Source organism: Lycium ferocissimum, chromosome 7 (assembly GCF_029784015.1).
Source record: "Lycium ferocissimum isolate CSIRO_LF1 chromosome 7, AGI_CSIRO_Lferr_CH_V1, whole genome shotgun sequence".
NCBI lineage: Eukaryota > Viridiplantae > Streptophyta > Magnoliopsida > Solanales > Solanaceae > Lycium > Lycium ferocissimum.
In genome coordinates, this window is record NC_081348.1 from 67,266,451 (window position 1) to 67,289,575 (window position 23,125).

Genomic DNA, 23,125 nt, shown 5'->3' on the forward strand with positions numbered 1-23,125 from the left:
CTTAACACGAAAGCTCTCTCCTCTCAACTTCTCCAAGCATCAAGGTAAGCTCCTTAAGACCATCCTAAGTGAATTCCATCAATTAACCATGAATTCTAAGTAGGAATTTCATGTTCTTAACATAGGGTTTTCATGAAAACCCACCTAAAGGAATCAAGACCAAGGATTAGAATTCTTCTTCCAAGTTCAGATTTTTATTTCAAGCTTGGAGCATTACCAGGTATGTAGGGTTGCTGTCTATGTGTGGGAACATCATTGTTCTTCCCCACGCTTCTTCTTCCATAAAGTATGAAGCTTTATGAAAACTAGGGTTTTTAACCATGTTCATGATAACCCTAGGTCCATGCCCCATGTTATATTATGTATTAAATTGTTATAAATTCTTCATTGTGTTCTTGATACATCATTATGATTATTGAGAATCTGTCCATAATCAATGAAAACCCATACTTTACATTCCATGGGTTCCTATATGCAAGTTTATGAACTATTATGATACTTTCAAGAAAAGCTATATATGGCTTATAAGTTCATACAAGGTAATACGAATGATATCCATGTACTTGCAAGTTATGATTCATGAAAAGCCATGGGCAGCAAATGCCACTTATTTTTCATGTTCATATTTTTGGAAGTTGCATTAATTACCGAGAAGGCTTCAAATAGCCTGAAATTACGTATTGCCGTAGATGAGGATCGCTCCACCCATGCTTGGACGATCTTTCATAATGACTGGATCCTTTCATAATATTATTAAATCTCATGTCCCCGACAAAGTATTTAGTGTTTTGCGGTAGGACGCAAGTACCATCATGTTGTTTGGTATATTTATCGCCCTCCCTACTCATGATACTTTACACATGTTATATATGTATATGTACTCATGTTCATGATCATGTTTTAGTTCAGTCTCTATTATGTTATTTCCATGTCCCATGTTATTTCATTCAGTTGCTTTACATATCAGTACATTCAACGTGCTGACGTCCCCTTGTATTGCCTGGGGGCCTGCATTTCACGGTGCAGGTATTGGTTTACAGGACGACGCATCTGCCTAGTAGGACTTCGCACTTATCAACTTGTTGGTGAGCCCCATCTTTTCCGGGGCTTAGACATTTATTATTTATTATTTTCATGATAAGATATACATTTAAAGGTATGCTGGGGGCCTTGTCCCAGCGAGTATGATTTCATGTTCAGACTTATGTAGAGGTTTCATAGACTAGACTAGTCAGACATGTCATGTCAGAGTCAAATAGCCATTTTGGCTCATCTACGATCTTTCCGCATTCATGTTTTAAATTAGTATTTTATTAATGTTATGATTCTCATGTTTTATAAAAGCTCATGACATTCATGTTATATTTCCACTCATGTATGCCTCATGATGATTCAGCAAGCCATGTTGTTCGCTCGGCCACATGCAGTATGGCACCAAGTGTCGTGTTTCGCCCAGGCCATGGTTCGGGGCGTGACAGAATTGTACATTTCTGAAATTTCCCCTTTTAAAATTATTATACATACACAGATGAAGTAATTCTTTATAAAAATATTTCTGTTCCAAAGAATATGCTCAAAGGAACGGGATTATGGCAACACCAAGCAGGCGTTTGCACATGAATTTGGTTGTGTCACGACCCAAAACTTATAAGCTGTGAAGGCACCTACTCCACCCAAAAGAAGTAAGCCAAAACCGATTAACAACAGATCCATAATTGAGTCTTTACTAATGATAAAATTGCGGAAATAACAAAATACCACCTAAGACTAGTATCATGTGTACAAGATTCAAGGACATGAGTACAAGTCAGAAGTCACTAATACATTGTTTGAAATATAAAATGAAGACAAAAATGCATAAGATAGAGGATAATGGTGTTGCGAATCAGCCAAGCAGCTCACCATGATCTCCAAAAGTGAATGCTTCAGACTTAGAAAGCTTCGTGGGATCCATTCATGCTCGGGCTTGACTCTGCACCATAAAGAGTGCAACAAGTGTAGTATGAGTACGGGATGTAAAGATGGCTCTTGGGCCTAACAACCAGTTTGATTAACACAAGCATACATGTTCAATAACGTGATATGAGCACACAACAAGCAAATCAAGTCAACTAGTTATCATCTAATGCCCACATGCTTTGGCATTCTTGGATTACAATCCGTAACTACACGATTTCATATTTCCCATACATGGCCTAATACTCGTGCCAATGCCCATAACACCACGGGTACGAGATCTCTCTCTCTCTCTCTCGCCTTATTATTGATATTATTAATCTTTACATATCGAAAACGTCACTCAAGCGAAGTCTAGAAAGTCTCAACATACCTCAAGGTCGAGCAAACGAATCATGAAACTGTCTTCCCCTTCTGAAGTGCCTTGGAACACTCCCAATCTATCAAATACCCAATGTTGATAAGTAAACGAGTTCGTAGACAACCATATTGTTGTAGTTATCTCCGGGCTCAAAAAGTCAACCCAAAAGTCAAACCCTAGCTCCTAAGGGCAAACTGGAATTTTATTAGAAAATCAGTTTATTCATTGCCTAATTAGTCTAAATCCATAAAATTAGCTAAATCCATCCATGTATTGAATCCCAAATAAAAAATTTACCAAAATTCAAACTTAGGGTTCCATACCCCCAATCCCCTACCCAAAGATCATGTGTTGAAATGCTATTTAATGAAAGGAAACATCAATATAGGGATTAGAATTTTACCCCTGAGCCAAATCGTGCAAATTGCCTTTGGAATCACCTCAAATTGAGCTTTAGAACTCCAAATATGAAAATGAAATATGATTTCGGATTGGGGAATTAAACACTGTCCAAATCATGATCCTTTTTCGCGAACGCGGGACGCTCTCGCAAAGAGCATCCCGACGCGAAGTAACCCTTTGTTGATGCAAAGGCCAACACTCACTGTCCCGTCCCGACCCCAACTACACCACACGAACGCGATGTGACACTTTCCTAACACCCTTCTCTGCGATCGTGATGGTCCACCCGCAAACGCGAAGAAGGATTTGCTGACACAAGCAAACTAGCAAAACCAACCGTCTCTTAAGTTCTCTGACTCTAATTCAACCCCCGAAATTCATCTGGAACCTCCCGGACACATACTAAATATGCATTTAAGTCTTAAAAAACGTTACGAACCTTCTCGTGCACTCTAAACATCGATCTGGGTCGTCTTGACCCGATGTTGACCGTGATCAACTCTAATTCTTCAACTTAACTAGTTTTTCAACCAAAGGTCCAAATCACAATTGATCCCCTCGGGATCCGTACTAGCTTCTCGATTAAGTCATAAATCACGTTCCGGACCTCATGGAGCCGACGAAACTCCGATATGAGTTCGTTAACCTTCGATGTTGACTTTGGTCAAACTTTTCCATTTCCTTAACTAAAGAACTTCCAATTTTATTAATTCTTCTCCGATACTCGCTCGATTGCCTCGGGAATCGCTTCACCCATCCCCGCAAGTCAACAATACCATTTTATAGCTACATGAAGGTACTTTGGGAAAAAAGAGTCCAAAAGCTCAAAACGACCTAACGGGTCGCTACAGGTTGAAACTTGGGAAAAAAGGTTTACAAAGTTAAACTTGAAAAATGATATTAGAACATATATTTTATTTGAAAATAATAATTTAAATTTAACTTGAAAAGCTCATTTTCAAAAACTAACCAAAAAATAATTACTTATTTGAAAAATAAAAATTTGTAGTATGTCCAAAGTGTCTGTCGTGGTGCACTGGCCTCCTCAACTCTGTATCTCTTTCTTTTCAAAATCTCAGCTTCTTTTCTCCGCCACAATTAAGACCACCTCAGTTGAAGAAGCATGTAAAACCCCTTCAATTTTGTTGCATATAAAACATTAATGGATTTGCAGTCCCATCAAACCCTTATTTCTTTACATCGATGGGCATGGCTCTTCTTTCTTTTCCCCGTTTTCTTTCACTATCAGTCCCCAAAACTCCTTCTTTCTGTTGTACTTGTGTAATGTCAGTGAAAATGAAAGCACCTGGTGCTGTGAAGAAAGATAATGCGGCAGGAGCTATAGTATGGTACAAGCACGATCTTCGTCTCGACGATCACCCTGGGATTGCTTTAGCTTCTTCTATGCATCGGACACTTGTACCTTTATACATCTTCGATCCCCGCATTCTTGAGAGTTAGTATACTTTCTTAACCGGCCCTATTCCTTTTATTTATGTGTTATATTTGGTGATTATACAAGAAAATATTTAGATGAGAAAATATCACATCAAAGTTTAAAACTTGAATTAAATTTAATTCTTCAAAGTTCTTTAGCGAGAGTGTTAAAAAAAGCATAATACATATTGGCTGGCCTCAACTGACAACTAAACACTTCAATTTTGAGAATGCACATCTAGACACCTCAACTCATCCCCACTGTCCAGTTGAACGCTCCAACTTGACACATAAATTTTGAAAGTGTCTAGATGATCGTTTTTAAGTTGGTGTTCAACTGACACAGTTGGGATGAGTTTAGGTGTCTAGATGTGCATTCTCAAAATTGGAGTGTTTAGTTACCAGTTGAGGCCAAGTTAAGGTGTCTATCGATGTATTTTGCCAAAATAAATAGTTAAAGAACTTTTTGGTTTTTCATTTTGTGATTTTCTACGTTTAGTTGCAGCTAGGTACCCATTTATTAATTTTTTGCACTGAAAATAAATAGTGATGTTCCTACTTTGTGTAAATTGGAAATCTTTAATTGAAGATAGCTAAAGCAGAAGAGTGACAAGATTTTTTGAACTTCAAGTGAGGTCACGAAAAGTTCTTTCTGTTCAAATGTTTAGTATTATCCACTTGTTAAAAGTCAGGTGAACTACTCATGTATTTTGTTCAAGTTTAAGGACAAAAATGTAATCCAAAATTATGTGGAGTGTCTAATCATTGTCAGATGGATTTGTACATATATACACTCTTATTTCAAATGGGTATGTGATTTAAAGTAATGTTATTTCAAGGGTGCAAACATTTCAAAGTTTATTTCAACTTCAGCTCACCGAGGACATGACCCTTGATAGGAGGGTGTGGAGGTCGAGAATTAGGGTAGAGGGTTAGTAGGCAATCGGGCGTATTTCTTTTCCTTTCTCAGAGTATTAGTATTATTCTTGTTTTTCCTTATTTTTGGATTTCTATTACTTCCTATTGTTTGTCCAGCCTTGGTTACCGTATTATTTTGCTGTTGTATCTGCTTGTTGCTACTGCCTGTTTTCCATCGTTCTTTGAGTCGAGGGTCTATCGGAAACAACCTTTCTACCTTCTCATGGTAGGCGTAAGGTCTGCGTACACTCTACCCTCCCCAAACCCCACCTATGGGATTACACTGGGTTTGTTGTTGTTGTTGTAAGCCTGGCTGTGTCTAATAGATGAGTTAGCCTCCTAATGAAATACATTTTAACACAGGATTTTCTGATGAGATGCTGGAATTACTTGTTTTTGCGCTGGAGGATCTGAAGATTTCACTGAAGGAGCAAGGATCTAATCTGATGATCAGGTTCGGGACTGCGGAGAGTGTCATAGAAGGGCTCGTCAAAGAGGTTCTTACATATTATATTTGCTTATTCAAATGAGGCGGTCATCCACTTATATCCAAGGATTGGAACAGGTCAAGGCTACCAACATATTTGCAGAGGAGGAGGTAGAGTTTGACTTATTGAGAATAGTACAAGGTGTAAAAGAGACCTTGGATATGATATCGGGGACCCCAAAACTTGTAATATGGAACACTCCATTTTATGATATCAAGGTACTAATGCTTTTTTCTTATGTAAGGGAGGAAAAAAAGAAAATTCTTAGTTCCTGACTTTTAACTTCTCCAGAGCTTAAAGGTTTTACCGAAATCATACGATGAATTCAAGAAGCTCAAATTGCCTTCTACGTCACCTCTTTCTTCCCAAGTGTTACCAAAAGCAGATTTGAGCTTGTCCTGGGGTATCATCTGACAACTTTTTTCCCTGTGCAATACTCTTGTGATATCTATCATTTTTTTTTGCTTTGCTCACAACATTTTATATATGCAATAGGTTCTTTGCCCACATTAGAAGATTTGAAGAAATATATAGATGGCAATGCAGGCACGTCCCGAAACAGATCTTCTTCTACAAGTGAATTGCAGAAAGCCCAGACTGCAACTCTGAGTAGTGTTGTTCAAGGTCTGAGAGAGGAAGAGTTCAATGAAAACAGTCTAAGTGATTCAACTCTCAAGAAAATTCAGAGGAAGAGACCTGTAAAATCAGCTTTTGTAACACAATGTGGAAATATAGTGGGAGGTGGTACAAGCCTAGTGTTGGATGCTTTGTCTGCATATTTGAGATATCTGGGGGGCACTTCCCGAGATGAATGGCAGGAGTATGAGTCCCCTCTTATTTTTCCTTATGTGTCACTTAATCCCATGAAATCATTTGGTTGCTTGATCAAAGCTTCTCAGATATTTGTAGGCGAGATACGTTCATATATTTATAAATGTTTCTTGCTGTCCGAAACCACAGTTTTATTATTTACTCCCTCTATAGTCTATACCAATGAACATTGAGAAAGGTTTGAACTGCTTTTTGAGTTCATTTAGTTGTAGATATAATTTTAAACAAGCTCTAAGGGCTTTGGTTCAGTGGTAAGACACGATCTGTGAATTAAGTGGAGCAGGATAGAGGGGTAGACTCAACATTCGCGGAGTGCCAGCTGTCCCTCGGGGATTCCTAGGTTATAAACAAAAGATATTAGTTTAAACCAATATTGGATTGCATTAGCAAGCTTGAAATTAGTCACTTCAGGATCATTTGTTTTAGCTATTATAGCAGAGTGACAGAGTCTACAAGTGTCCTATTCCCGTTGATGGATATCACTTCCAACATTAAGATCAGATATGCGGAAATATCCGTTCATAGTATTTTGTGCTGATAATTATTTCTGGGAATCAATCTTTTCTTAGAGAATATAGTTCAAATAGACATGGATGCATGTAGTAATGCTTTTGAGAAAGATGATTTCAGTAGATTTATAGTTCCTATTCACCGACCTTAGGTCTGTACGGTTCTTTGAATGTGTTCAAGATTTCAACTCTGAAGCTGTTGTAAGTGCTTTGAGAAAGAATTCTGAAGGTTAACTGCTTAGCCTACTGTGTGACTTAACTGGGGCTTTGTGAAGACATTGGACATCGGATCCTTCTGTTTTGAACTAGTATAAGTGGAAAAGAAAAGGACAAGGATTGTCAGCTGAACATATTGATGAAAACAAAACAGAAAGTATGGGCATTGAGACCCCTCGATTAGAAGCTTTAAGGCCTTGTAATTTTACTGCTTTGCTTGTCTCCTATCTGCAGCCTCTATTGTATCTGCACTATTTGGCTTATGGTAATTAAGATTTACGTTACAGAAACATTAGATTTCTAGGAAAGAATGTTAACTGCTGCCAATTGGCTTCATTTTCCAGGGTACATGAAAAACTGCGTGCAGCTGAAACTCGGGAAGGAGCCTCATTTGGTGCCCTTTTTGGATCTGCTCTTCTTCTTGGAATAATTTCCAGAAGAAGAGTCTATTATGAAGCGATTGAATACGAGAAAAAACAAAATGCTGGATTTATATCACCTTTTGGATACTCGGCCAAAACGGTTGCTGCAGCAATTGATACTGTGTGTTCAATAGAGGTATTTTGAATCAAAATATGAATGTTATTGGATCTACTGATAAAAGTTCTGACGAATAAGAACCTCATTGCTGTCATAGTGGTATACGCTGTTGGCTTTAAGAAGTAAGGAAGCTAGTTCCGCTGTTAGGATTTGGAGATGGAATGGCCATCTGATTCATGTGAGTGAGATTTTTGAAGATTGTAGTATACTTTTCTAGCTATTTTGTGATGTCGTCTACTGACATTTATTGTGTGTTTTCAGTATACACTTACCGGGGATGAAGGCCCTGCTCTTCTTCTTGTGCATGGTTTTGGTGCTTTTTGGAGCCATTATCGTGACAATATACATGATATTGCGCAAGGTGGAAATCGAGTCTGGGCGATGACACTCCTGGGGTTTGGTGAATCAGAAAAACCAAATATTGTTTACACTGAAGTTGTGTGGGCTAAATTGCTCAGAGATTTCATAATTGAAGTAGTGGGAGAACCTGTCCATCTTGTTGGAAACTCAATTGGTGGTATGTACCAGGACGTTTAGCGGTCAAAAACAGAAATGCACCAGTCACTAATTTTTGCATTGATTTTGCTATTTTTTCCATCTTTTGTTCTTAATTAGTCTTGTTGATTGTGCTAACCAGGCTATTTTTCCGCCATTGTTACTCGTCTTTGGCCTGCTTTGGTGAAGTCTCTGATCCTTTTGAACAGTGCTGGCAATGTTATTCCTGGATATTCTGGTGCATACCATTCTGATGTAAGAAATGTGAACCTATCAATCTAATCATTATAGACTTTCTTCCTAATGTTTGACCGTAACATTTAAACGAAAGGTTCATGGAAAATTGAGGTTGTTGTATATTTTAGGTTAGGCAAACTTCAGGAGCAGCCTGGCTAGGTGCTCGTTTCCTTTCAGTGTTCTTGCGTTTGAATCTTAGGAACACAGTGAGAAGTTGCTATCCAATTGTAAGTGTGCTTTAGATTTTGACATCATGTGTTTTTGTTGCCTTTGATAACCTGGTTAGCCTCAGCTAATTTTGTTTTCTGCAGAGAAGTGATCGTGCAGACGAGTGGCTTATCCAAGAGATGCTGCGAGCAGTATCCTTGTTGACACTTATCTGTGATCTTTTAACTTGTCAAGTATATTTTGGGACAATATTTTAAGTGCTACAACTATCGTATTGCAAATAATTATTATTATGATGCACTGCCTTGACAAATCTCCAGTCTTATGACCCTGGTGTAGTGGTGGTCTTAGAAAGTATTTTCAGCTTTGATCTTTCTGTCCCTCTTAATTATCTTTTGCAAGAATTTGAGAAGAGAGTACTTCTATTGCAGGTAATACATTCATATAATCTATTGGCATGAAACTTGTTCATCATTTCACTAGTTTTAATGCTTATCTTGCTGTATTCTGTTAGGGAATGAAAGATCCACTTTCTGACTCGCGTTCAAGGTTAGCCATGCTGAGAGAACACTGTGAAGGAATTGTAATCAGAGAGCTAAATGCTGGTAATTCATGGAAAGCTTTAATTTTTCTATTTCCTGCAATAAATCTATTTGTATTTTCTTATGTTGCACTATCCATATTTCAGGCCATTGCCCACATGATGAGAAACCAGAGGAAGTCAACTCTATCATTCAGGAATGGGTAGTGACACTTGAAAGTGAACTACTTACAACTAGCTCAAAAAGGTAGAAACCAATGTATAAAAAGCAGTACTAGTAATGTTTCCATTTCCATTAGCCAATCTGTCTGTAATTAACTACTATTACATCCACAAATGTGCATTTACTAGTTTTTGCTAGTGAAACAGGCGTGTGAGTACTAACTAATAGCTTAGTTTTTATTCAATTTGTTACCGGATCGTGTGATTCGAGGTTAGGAAAAGTTTTAGGAGATTTTCTGGCCATACCTTATCAAGAATTCTGAGCCCTGTTGCTTCTGACACAGTCCACACCTCAAATTCTTCATTTTCAGTAACAAAGAACATGATATTGGCCAGAAAACTTAAGGAAAAAGAAAGACATAAAATCTTTATGGGTGAGTGAGATAATCACCGTAATACATTGGTAATATCTTTTCAAATTCTACTATCTTAACCCATTGAATTTTGTTTATTTTAATTGGGCTACTCTTTGGAATGGAAAAATATTATCTTTGCACAGGAAAAAATATCGACTACTCGTTTTCTCAAACCAGATGAAGACCCAAAGCAGAGCCTAAATTAAGCTCAAGCTATTTTAATTTTATTTAGTAGTTTAACTCAATAATTGTTTTCATTTTTCAAATAAGTCAATGTAGGACTAAGTCAACCTCACATTACCAGTTAAATGTCAGGTCAATTTAAAGTCTCGAGTTTTAAATAGGCCAAAGTCATAGATGTACCCTGAACTTGTCCTGATTTTCCATCTAGACCCCTTAACTGAAATGTTGACCATCTGAACCCCCGAACATAAGATAAAATGTGTCATTTGAACCCCTCGTGCCAGTGGGCACACGCGTGAACTCACTTGCTTTGTGACATGAAAAAATAGACCGAGTGACATGGAGCCATGTCATGTTACTGCTTTTTTTTTTTTTAAATAAGCCATATCAACAAAAATAATTAACTTTAACAAAAAATCTATTTTAAAATCTATTTAAATAATTAAAAAAAATTGAAAAACCCAACCCATCCTCTCCGATAGCCCACCTCGCGGCCGCTTTCTTTTTTTAAATTTTTAATCATTAAAAATTAATTTTAACAAAAACTCTATTTTAAAATCTATTTAAATAATTAAAAAAAAATTGAAAAACCCAACCCATCCTCTCCGATAGCCCACTTCGCCGCCGCCACCGCCGCCGCCGCTTCAAAATCTATTTAAATAGCGTTTTTGTTAAAATTAATTTTTAATGATTAAAAATTTTAAAAAAGAAAGCGGCGACGGTGGCGGAGGAGGCGGCGGAGGAGGAGGCAGTGGCGGCGGTGAAGTGGGCTATCGGAGAGGATGGGTTGGGTTTTTCAATTTTTTTTAATTATTTAAATAGAGTTTTTGTTAAAATTATTTTTAATGATTAAAAATTCAAAAAAAGAAAAAAATTGGTCTCTCACGCTACTCGTTTAAAAATGTGAGCTTCACGTGTGTGCCCGGTACGGCACGAGGGGTTCAAAGGGCACGATTTATCTTATGTTCGGGGGTTCAGATGGTCAACGTTTTAGTTGGAGGGTCTAGATGGAAAATCAGGACAAGTTCAGGGGTCCATCTATGACTTTGGCCTTTTAAATACGAATGGAGTCTCATGTCATAACTCATAACATTCATTTTGAATGTTCAATTCTATTCTTATACGCCTTTGTAGTAGTCCAAACAAACAATTTTGTTCAGATTTTTACCCCAAAAGATAAGATATCTCGGGATGAAAAAGGAATTTTCAGAATAGTCTCAAACATTGAATATAACAGCTCACTAGTTTCAGCATGGAGACAAAAGAATTTCTGCCGCATTTTCAAACATTTTGGTCTATGTTCAGATTAATTTTAAGTCCGAACACTTTTCAAAACAAATTTCAAGTTTTCAAGGCTAAGGCCAAATTTTGTGAGACAATTTTAAGATTATATCTTCTCAAATGTTGTAAATGATCTAAGTATCACATGATTATGAAGTTGAGTTAATAGTTTAATTCAAAGTCTAATCGATATGAACATGCATTGGATATACATACATGATTTTTAAGAAAATGAATCACTTCTGCAAAGATAGCCAAATTGTTGAAATAATTCACTATATTGGATTAACTTTAATAGTATTAGACTGTGTCCTTCCCAATCCGAATATGGATAGGTTTTAGCTATTATCAATTTGTATCAGAGTGTTATTGCACCTCTCGAATCCATATCAAGTTGTATATCTTACATGTAGATGTTTGCATACAAAAGCAGTCGTGTTTACACAAAGAAATAACAACAGAACAATGCTTAAGTTCTTCTACTGTTTCTTGTGGTTTTACATGGTATCAGAGCCATGACAATCTCTCCTTCCGCCTCGAGCACTTCTCAATCTTCACCCGCTAACCAGTCTACCTCTCCTTTTGCTTCTCTGACTTCACTTAACCATGCTCACCACTTTATCTCCACAAAATTAACTGCCATAAATTATCTTTTTTGGTTGTTGTCTTTACTTCGTGGTCAGAATCTTCATGGATTTATCGATGGTAGTCACCCTTTCCCAAAGATCCCAAGTCTCAGTTGCCAACACTACAGGTGACGGATCCTATATGACAACTATTAATCCTGATTATGTGCTATCGATCCGGCTAGATCAATTGATCTTGAGTCTACTCATATCCTCCCTATCGGCACATTTCCCATTGCTGTTCGACTAAACACTTTGAAAGCAGTTTAGGGCGCGCTTGAGGCTGTGTTATCTTCTCCTTCCAACACTCAGATTTTGAGCCTTCATATGCAGCTTCAAAACCTGAAGCAAGATGATCTAACTATCACGCTATATCTACACAACACAAAACTGATTTTGGATGAGTTGACCGCTGCTGGACGTCCTTTATGTCTCGCAGACCAGAGCATCCATAGATTCAAAGGTTTGCGTTTAGAATTTAAAGATATTGTCACCACCTTATTGGCACGAGCTCAACTAGTTACTTTTGCCGAATTGCATAGCCTCCTTCGGAACTACGAGTTCATCAATGGCTCGTCACTTTCTAACCTTTCTATTTCTACTCTGCAACAACCAGATTCAATCCAACATGCTTCAACAAACTTGACCCACAAGAATGCACAACCTGATTGCTCCTACAGCAACAATACTAACCGAGGTCGTAATGGCAGAGGTGGTCGCTTTAATTCCAGAAATTATTACACCTATAGTCAACCTTGGCAGTCCACTGATCAATGACAAAAGTGCTAAATTTGCAATGGCCATAGCCACACTGCCCCAAGTTACTTCCAAAGATTACAGCCAAGCCACTAATCCAGGGGCTTAACTATCGCATTCGGCTCCAAAAACAACCTCTGATTAGCAGTGGTTCCCTGACACTGGAGCCACGCACCATATCACCCATGATCTCACAATGTTTCACCAGATTGAGGATTATAAAGGACTGGATCAGGTTCATGTTGGTAATGGAAATTCGTCCCTATTCATCACACTGGTAATGCCACTCTTCCCTCCACCTTTCGACTCTTTCCTCTGAGTAATATTCTTCATGTTTCCACTATCACTAAATGTTTACTCTCCCTCCAACGTTTTGCTAGTGATAATAACGTTTTCTTTAAAGTTCATCCCTACCATTTTGTTGTGAAGGATCGGGCTCCCAAGATACTACTTTTTTCAGACAAGAGCGATGGAGGACTCTATACTCTCTAGTCATCTTCTACTTGCAAGTCTACTTCACCCTCGACACTTTATTCTATCATGGCATCTCCTTGCTGGCACGACTAGAACATCCCATGAACGAATTCTTCATCAAGTTATCAGTACATATAAATTACCTTGTACTAGTTCTAGTTTTAATTCTATTTGTAGTGCTTGTCAACTCGGCAAATCGCACAATTTATCTTTACCTTTGAGCATCTTCCCTTGTTTGTTAAGGAAGAAAATAAGAGGAAGTGGAGAAGAGAAGCTTGTGCATTTTGTACAATATAAAAGGATAGAAATAAGGTTTCATGTATTTCTGTCCTCCTCTTTCTTTACAAACCAAACAAATATTGCTAATTAAGAGAAATTATTACTATAGCTTTGATAGTGCTACTATTTCAAATATGCATTATTGCCACTTGTACTTGTTGGAAATCTTACAAAAAATACTTAATTACGAGAATTGTAGAGAATTTTTGAAAGCTTGAGGTGTGTCAAAGACACTTTCCTTAAAGATATTTCACCAGGTGTAGGTGAATCCCCCAAGATTCAACAAGCTCTTGTAACATAAAACTATGAGAACAGAAAAAAAAGATTTATTTTAATAGAAAATCCAAAGACAATATAATATGGAAGGAGGAATTTATTTCGAGATATATCATATTCTGCTTTGTAGAAGAAGAAGACTAGATTTATATAGAGGAAGACAACAAGGCTAAAGCCTCCAACAGTAATAAAAAGGAGAAGAAAATATTCCTTATGAGTTATGAAAAGATAATACTAATAACGATTTAGTGGAAATGTCAAGGCTAACGTTTGAATAAAATAAAAGCTCCATGATTAGCAACTGTCTCTTTATGGATGAATGGGTAAAAACTCATTGTAAGGTGTTATGCTATATTAATTTTGTGGAGGAGGAGGTTGGACAATAATATGAATACTTCTTTTTGAGATATTAGAATCATTTTTTCAACAATCCCCCACATATCTAGAAAAAATATTAATGAATAGAAAGAATAAGAAGTTTTGTTGGATTTTCCTCATATGAGTACAATGCGTTCTTGTAGACTATGAACCAGACCTAAATAAAATAATATTAAACTTACAGAACAATTGGTGAATTTCAGAACGTCTATGAACCAACAATTCTTTTGTAAGCCAATTTCACGCCCCGAACCATGGCCTGGGCGTAACACGACACTCGGTGCCTGACTGCATGTGACCAAGTGAACCACATGGCTGGCTGAATCAACATGGGACATATACTGATGCAGAGTATAATATATAAACATACTGAGTTGCTGAAATGTCTAATTGAATAATCATAATGCGGAATAAGTCTGAAGTGTAAAAACGTAGCCAACATGGCTAATATAAAATCCTGCTAAACACTGATTGACTGCTGTTCTTGTCTATGAAGCCTCTAAAGAATAATGAAGTACTGACTGTTCACCGAGACAAGGCCAGGCATACACGACTATCTAAAATACTGAAAGACTGTAAGTAAGATAGTGCCTCGAAGGAAGCTGGGGCTCACCAAGCAGCTGATACGAGAATCCTAGTGAGCAGATCCGTCATCTTGTAAATCAGTACATGCAGGCCTCGAGAAAATGGGACGTAAGTAAATTTGAATTGTACTTGTATGTAAAACTAACTGAAAGAACAAATAGTTACGGGGTGCTCGGAAAAGGGCAGTCCAAATCAATAAACATGAGAATACTAAAACTAAAAAATATTGATAGCTGAACTGAACAAGCGAAGTATAGTCATAGGTACTCCCTGTTCTGAATGTGACATCACATGTTTTAACTGAGATTATATTCTGTGGCCTCAGGCCCAAAAGTAAGCGCACAAATTTTTGGCCTCGGGCTCAAGTATACGTATACATAAATTGTGGCCTCGGGCCAAAATGCAGGTATTCAACATTCAACAATTTAAATCAAGGAACTGAGAATCATACTGTAATGCATAACACTAGAATACTGAACATTACTATGCTGAGACATGTATTCATGAACTGATTATAGAGTTTAGAGCATTAACGTCGTTTCATAAGCATTCTGAGTTTCAAGACTGAGACCCATGGGATATCAAATAAGAGTATATTGATTACATACTGAGTTCAAGATATTCGGAATAAAAATCATGAACTAATTACGAAACTATATCGTTTAGAGAATAGAAGTTCTGGAGCTTTCCATGAAACTAAGGCTTAACTCTATTTCTGAGGCAATTCATAACAGTCATAAAAGAACATGGCGTGAGGAGAATCATTAACATTCTCACACGTAGAGAGTTAGCCTTACATACCTTAATCGCTCCCAAACTCGAAGAAAAATCCAATCTTTGGAGAAGAAACCCCAAAACCTTCACTTGAACCTTTGAGAAGGGTTTTCTTGAAAACCCTAGGTTGGTAACATAAGATTTCACTTAGAATTCATGTATAATCATTACAATTCACTTAGGAATACATAGGAGGGACTTACCTTAATGTATGAAGATGAGGAGGAGAGAGAATGGTCTTTCTAGGGCTTGAGGATGTGAAGAATGAAGTGAGTTAGTTTTAAAATGAAGTTTTAAAGTTGCTGTCAGGCCTGTTTTACGCCCACTTAAGGCCCATTTTACGGCCCGTAAATCAGAATTATGGCCTATAAAGTCTATCGAAATCTTTAATAGTGTTTGGGCAGAATTTATGGCTAGATTCACTGCTCGTAAAAGTTTTTACGGCCAGATTCACGGCCCATAAATTCTGCCGTAAGTTGGCAGAACACTATTTAGTAAAACATACGTAACTTTTTGTACAGATGTCTGTTTGGGCTCTATCATAAATGGATGGAAAGGTATTTCAAACAGATACAATTTTCATGTAGGAAGGTTTCCCAAGTTCCCAACTAATAAGGGGATTATACTCGCTTGAAGTAAGACCTTGTGCAAACTCACTTGAAAACATGCTCCGTAGAGTAACTTCCGACTTTACTTTGTCCTAAGACTCTTCTTATGCCTTGATTAAGGTTTCAAAACACTTCATACGCTTCCCATCTTGGTTCCATCATATCCCCATCTTACGGGTCAACCTTATCCCAAAGGCACGAGGTGTTACATTATCTCCCCCTAGGTATCATTAGTCCTCGAATGATAGTCATGGCTATAAATGTGACTAACTCTGGAATTTTTACAGAAATTTCAGTAGAGTTTTCTTGGTAATTAGGACTATCCCAACATTTCTTAAACACCTGCCAGCTACCCAAAGCATCAAAACCAGCCTCACAGGTCATCAAAATACATATAACATGCATAATAAGGTAACTAAAACATAAACGTGACTGATGGAAACACGTGGTCACTGAACTGACATGAATACATGAATATTGAACTGAATGAATGCTGAACTGAATAGATACTAAACTGAATGACTACTGGACTGACTTAGCACTGGACTGAGTGACTACTGAACTGACTGAATACTGGGATTGTGGAGATTATAGCATGAGGTCTGAATGTAAAGGTTAGTCACCTTTAAAATTTTCTGCTTGCTCTTCGAAAAGACGCGGATACTTGAACTTCATGTTCTCTTCGACTTCCTACATAGCCTTTTCAACTTTCTGATTTCTCTATAGCACTTTCACTGAAGAAACTTCCTTAGTTCTCAACTTGCGAACTTGACAATCAAGAATAGCCACTGGAATTTCTTCGTCAGACAGGCTATATTCAACTCCTGTGATCTCTGTAGGGACAACAAGAGACAGCCCCCCCATGAATTTCTCAACATAGATACATGAAACACTGGGTGTACAACAACTAATTCTTGTGGCAACTCTAACTCATAATCTACTTGCTGATCCTTCGTAGGATCTTGTACCCAATATAACGGGGACCTGGTTTCCATTTCTTCCCAAATCTCATAATGCCTTTTATAGGAGAAACTTTTAGAAACATGCAATCGCCAATCTGAAACTCCAAGTCTCTACACCGCACGTCCCAATAGGACTTTTGGTTACTTTGAGCCATTTTCAAACACTCCTGAATCAACTTAACTTTCTTCATCGCATGGTGGACCAAATCTGGTCCAAACAACTCTGCTTCGCCAACTTCGAACCAACCAATCAGTGACCTACACCTTTGCCCATACAGAGCTTCGTACGGTGCCATCTTTATACTAGCGTGATAATTGTTATTATAGGCAAACTCAATGAGAGGCAAGTGATCGTCCCAACTACCTTTGAAGTCCAGGACACATGCTCTTAGCATAGCCTCAAGTGTCTGAATGGTGCACTCTGCCTGGCCATCTGTCTGAGGATGGAAAGCTGTACTTAGGTTCACCCTTGTGCCTAATCCTTTCTGAAAAGATTTCCAAAAATTTGATGTGAACTGAGCACCACGATCTAAAATGATGGACACTGGAATCCCATGCAATTTGATGATTCTCCTGAATATACAACTTGGCATAATCCTCTGCTGAATCGGTGATCTTTACTGGTAAAAAGTGCGCTGACTCAGTAAGTCGGTCTACAGTCACCTAAATCAAATCATGCTTCCAGAATAAGCGAGGTAAACTTGTTATGAAGTCTATATTTATCATCTCCCATTTTCAAACGAGAATATCTATGTTCTGAGCTAACCCACCAGGCCTCTGGTGCTCGGCTTTCACCTGTTGGCAATTCGAACACTTGGCCACAAAATTTGTAACCTTTTTCTTCATGTCATTTCACCAATAAATCTCTTTGAGGTCATGATACATCTTTGTGGAACTGGGTGAATAGGGTACTGAAATTGTGGGGTTCAGACATGATTCACTCTCTGAGGCCATCTACATCTGGAACACATAATCTGCCTTGGTACCTCAAAGTACTATCATCTCCCCCTTAGTTCAAAAGCCGTCATCTTACGCTCTTGAAACCCCTGTTTCAGCTGTAATAAGTCGGGATCACTAAACTGTTTCTCCTTCACTTCGGCTACTAAGGAGGATTCAAACCTGTTCTAAACAACAACTCCATCATCTTCAGAGTCCAAAAATCGAACTCCAAGATTTGCTAAGCGATGGACTTCGTTCACCATAGTTCTCGTGCCTTCTTTAACATAGGCTAAACTTCCCATTGAACGTTGACCAAGAGCATCGACTACCATATTCGCCTTCCTTGGATGGTAGAGGATATCCAGATCATAATCCTTAAGTAATTCGAGCCACCTTCTCTACCTAAGATTCAACTCTTTTTTTTTTGAAAATATACTGAAGGATTTTGTGATCCATGAAAATATCAACGTGAACATCATACAAGAAGTGACGTCATATCTTTAGTGCGAAAACCACAGCTGTCAACTCCAAGTCATGAGTCGGATAATTCTTTTCGTGAGCCTTAAGTTGTCTGGATGCACAGGCTACCACCTTGTCATGTTGCATTAAGACACATCCGAGACCAACTCCTGAAGCATCACAATATACTACGAACCCTTCGGTTATCTCTGGTAGTGTCAAAACTGGAGCAGAAGTCAACCTTGCCTTCAATTCTTAGCAACTTCATCCACAAGCATCTGATCTGTCACGACCCAACCGGAGGGCCGTGATGGGTACCCGGTCCTAACCCACCCGGGCACCTCTTAACGTACATTCACATTTACATCTAGGTGAGCCACATAACTAAATCATACTTTCTATCCATCATTCATACTAATCCCATTGGGCAACAACACATTTATATCACCATCAACAACTATGCCCATATCAATGTACATAAGCGACGAGGCTAACAAAATGATATACAAAATATGTTTACAAGGCTAAATACATCTAACCATATACACATCTCTACGAGCCTCTAAGAGAGTATGTCCTATCATATAGGCGGACAGACGCCGCCACGCCCATAAGTATGTACACAAAAGAATAGATACCAAAAGTCGTAGCTCCGAATGAAACGGAGCTCCCTCTACGTAGTCCCCGAGTAATAAAGCTATGGATCAGCTCGTCTCCCCGGCCACCTCGCGGGCATGACGCAAGTCATTCACAAACAAAAGGATGCCAAGATCGCAAGAACGTACCGAGTATGTAAAGCATAATCAACATCATTATAGTAGCATAAGAGACAACATAAGAAATAGCATAAGTACGGGAGAGGTAGTAGAACCATCGTCATAAACACTTACTTGCCTTTCATAGGGACCTTCCATTTCTAATGCGTGTTTGTGTACATACATCCATATCCGTATCCGTATTCGTATTTGTATACATTTTCGTATCCATATTCATATTCATAATCATATTCATATTCGTATTCATAGCATACCGGACCATGAAGGATCGGTGTTTCACATACCCGGCCATGGCAAGGCTCGGTGATTATACATACCTGGCCCTACCAAGGCTCAGGGTTATCCATACCCAACTGCAGTGGTGTGCGCGCGATACATATCATACCCGGCCATATAAGCTTGGTGTTATATAATAGTCATACATAGAAACATATACATAAGAGCTCATAAGCATCTTTGACATCATTACTATCGTCGTTTTATTACATCTATCCCTAGAGGATCACTCATCGTATAAGGAATTTAGTGGAATCATAAACATAACGAGAATCATGAGCTTTAGTAGCTTTAAAGATAGAATCATTTGGAGGACATCATAGGCTCATGAAAGAATAGATATATGGCCAAGGAACCATGCCTTATTGAAAGAAGGGTTTGCCTTACATACCTTTTGGTTTAGCTATTCTATCGCTTGAATGTTCTCCTTCAATGCTCACGTTTCTACCTTCATTAGAGTTTCTACTAACATTAGAAAATCGATAGCTTAGCATACGTGACTAAAGCTAGAGAAAATTGGGTAGCATCTCCTTTGTTTATACAACTTCCTCCATATCATATATCAACTCCTAAACATCTATAATAACATTCATAATATCATAGCAATAGTCTTTATTCACCTACATTATCCATATTTCCCAATTCACTTCAAGTCATCCATACCCATGGTCATAGCATACTATTACATTCACTCATATACAATGTCTATCCCATGTTCTTAATGTCATTTATAACATATTTATAATCACAACATATCAAGAATTATAACTCATTCCAAACTACTACTCAAAATCTCATTATTCTCATCTTTGTAACCCATTTTCTATTTCCTTTCATAATCCAAGTCTTTCAACCTCTCAATACTTTAAACAACATGGAATGACCATAAAACTTACCTTAGATGGTGTAGGAATGGACTTTGGGTGGAAACACTTCACTTGATCAAAACCCTAGTTCCACTTCCACTTGGATTTCTTGTCTTGGATGAACCTTAATGAGTTTCTTGCACTTGATTCTCTTGGTTTGATGAAGTTGATCATTAGTATCTCTTGAATTCTTGTGGGAGAGGTGTGGAGAAATATTCTGGAGAGTTCTTGAGAGAAGGGGAGTGAAAATGAAATGAACTTGGTCCCCTTTTTAATAATTCACAATCTATCCCGTTTTGGTTTCACGGACCAACTTACGGTCTGTATAATTTATATGGACCGTATGTTTGGCCGTACTTTTGGTCCAGTGAAGGCTGCCAATTTGGGCAGAATATACGGCCTAACATACGGCCAGTATGTTGGGCCGTATAATGCCCAGCTTTTCCGAACTCGTTCTCGTCGACTCGTTTGATCTCCAATCCTTATGGAACCTTCTTAACACTTGTTTAGCACCTCATTAACAATCTATGGACGTTATAACTTCTTCTCCAAACATCATTAAGTCATCATTAACTCGTTACTCGTAAATATCTTCCGATACATAACGTATACCTTGCCTTTCTTGGCAAACTTTCTTCTCTTACCTCGAATGTCTTTGAAATCTCAATTAGGGTCATCAAACATCGTATACTTCGTGCCCTTCGTTAGTCTATTCATCGCATCAACGGAAAATTTTTCGAGGTGTAACATGATCATTGGAACTTGACTTTCTTCTGAGTCAATTTAGTTGACGGAGCTGAGATAGAGGAAAAACCTTCTATGAAATGCCTGTAATAGCCTGCTAGACCCAAAAACTTCTTATATCAGATGCTGAGGTGGGTCTGGGACAACTTTTTGTCACAACCCAAATCACAGATCATGATGGCACCTACACCATCCCACCTGGTAAGCGAACCATCCCCAATTCATATAATAATTTGAAGAGAAAATGCGAAAGTTAAACACAATAAGAAAATCCTTAACATACTTAGAATATATAGATAAGTGCGGAAGCACTAAAATATTACAATCCCCAAAATTTGGTCTGAACTTGTACAAGAACATCTAAATATTATTACAAGTCTGAAATACTAAAAAAAAATAGCAACCGTCTCAAAGGAAGTAAAGACAGGAAAATGAGATAGAAGGGGATCGAGGGTTGCGGAATGGAATCTGAAGGCTAACCCTAAAACTCCACAATCAACTGCCTCGGATCAAAAGCGAGGCCTAGAACTAGAACTCGGAGCAGTATCTGCACCCAAAAAGATGCAACAAGTGTAGTATAAGTACAACCACTAGTACTCGTAGGCATCATAGGCCGACAATGAAAGGAAAACATATACACAGGATATAAAGATCGAAGAAAAATATTCATCACCCAATTCAACCTAACTTCACCAGCTAAGCCCAAACAATTCACCACATCACAATAAGATAAGTACATCGCACATAGGACAAGAAAAGAAATGATGGAAATATGATGGCATAAGTAAAATGCAATGGCCATATGTCAAACCTGGTACACATATGCTTGTGGTCATTCCATCTAGTCGTGACCCATGGGGGACTCGCGAGGTCCATATACCTTGTTGCGGCGTGCAACCGGATACCTTGTTGTGGGATGCAACCCGATCCCAATTATATATGTTGCAGTGTGCAACCCGATCCCAATTATATCACAATTCAATCCTATCCCAAATATATATATATATATATTGAATGAATGCATGCGTGCAGAAATGCCAAGTTTCATCAATCACATATGAGAAGATGGATTAACTTAAGTATATCATGGACAACTCAATTATTTCCTCTTAAGCACTAGCTTGGATCATTCTTTTACAATTCGTACAAAACATGGGTGATGAGGTAAACGACATGAAGTGATTACAAGCAGTTATCAATCATGGCTCTCATGGCCCAAATAAACAACAACCATTCCAAACCAGTGGACTTAACACCACAACCATGGCCGAAGGTGTCACACCCTAACTTATTAGGGCGTGATGGGCACCCGACCCTTACTTAGGGCCGAGCGAACCCGCTGACTCTCGTGATACTCATAATCGTACTGGCCCCTCAAATCATGAAAAGAGTACATAGTGAATGTTTTTCGTAAAAACAAACATGCTTTTCGTCTTTTTCAAATCAAATAAAATCTGTAATCATAACAAATCTGTAACATAATGCGGAATGATACATCGGCTTACATAGCCGCTTACAAAACTGACATCTTATACACACGACACTGTCTGCAAAGTCTCTAACGTACAACAAACTGTCATGACATAAATACTTCCGACTCGGCGAACCGAGAAATGGAGTCGCCAATCCAGTCGGAACATCTTCTACTAATATCCTCAAATATCCGTATGTACCGCGTGGCAGTACGAAACGCAATTTCCGAAGAAAGGTAAAGCACGGGGAATATGTACCGAGTATGTAAAGCATGAAATACAAAAGAAACTGCATCGTACCGAAATAAGGAAAATACAAAATTGTAAGACTTGCCTCTGAAACATAATTCATGCGTATCAATATCATGTCAAATTCATTATGGAACTGGGAAACATAATTAAAAAATCATCTTGTACATATGCATAGATATAACGTGCCCCGTCCCTCTAGCGAGGGACGCGATAAGTAAAATCATCATATACATGTACATATATATATATATACCGTACCTGGCCCTCTAGTGAGGGACTCGGTGAAGTAATCATCATATCATCAGGCCATCATATGCATCATGTCATCATATATACATATATACCGTACCCGCCCTCTAAACAGGGACTCCATCATATTCCATCCGGGATCCCCACATCATCACATCATATCATATATATATAATACCGTAATCTCGGTGAATAATGCAATGAACCGTGCACGAATACGTACCCGGTCCGGA

The 23,125-nt window shown here is 38.2% G+C and overlaps 1 protein-coding gene across 2 annotated transcripts; it reads left to right on the forward strand.

Moving 5' to 3' along the window:
- Positions 1-3,732: 3,732 nt before the first annotated feature.
- LOC132061841 (uncharacterized) lies at positions 3,733-9,529 on the forward strand. 2 transcript variants are annotated; one of them, XM_059454500.1, is made up of 14 exons: positions 3,734-4,175; positions 5,438-5,571; positions 5,640-5,780; positions 5,854-5,965; positions 6,058-6,382; positions 7,463-7,676; positions 7,756-7,836; positions 7,920-8,175; positions 8,296-8,408; positions 8,519-8,617; positions 8,702-8,749; positions 8,879-8,989; positions 9,073-9,163; positions 9,247-9,529. In XM_059454500.1, the coding sequence occupies exons 1-14, from the start codon at positions 3,923-3,925 to the stop codon at positions 9,348-9,350; spliced, it is 2,082 nt and encodes a 693-aa protein (XP_059310483.1). In that variant the 5' UTR covers positions 3,734-3,922; the 3' UTR covers positions 9,351-9,529. The 2 variants fall into 2 exon arrangements, with proteins under 2 accessions (XP_059310484.1, XP_059310483.1); XM_059454501.1 differs by lacking the exons at positions 9,073-9,163; positions 9,247-9,529 and having other exon boundaries at positions 3,733-4,175; positions 8,707-8,749; positions 8,879-8,974.
- Positions 9,530-23,125: the final 13,596 nt, after the last annotated feature.

What these genes read in the sequence shown, in the direction of transcription:
- LOC132061841 (XM_059454500.1), top strand. Translation starts at nt 3,923, where the DNA reads ATGGGCATGGCTCTTCTTTCTTTTCCCCGTTTTCTTTCACTATCAGTC. An exon ending in ATACTGTGTGTTCAATAGAG is followed by an intron (nt 7,677 to 7,755) that starts GTATTTTGAATC and finishes TTGCTGTCATAG; the next exon opens with TGGTATACGCTGTTGGCTTT. An exon ending in CTGGTGCATACCATTCTGAT is followed by an intron (nt 8,409 to 8,518) that starts GTAAGAAATGTG and finishes TGTATATTTTAG; the next exon opens with GTTAGGCAAACTTCAGGAGC.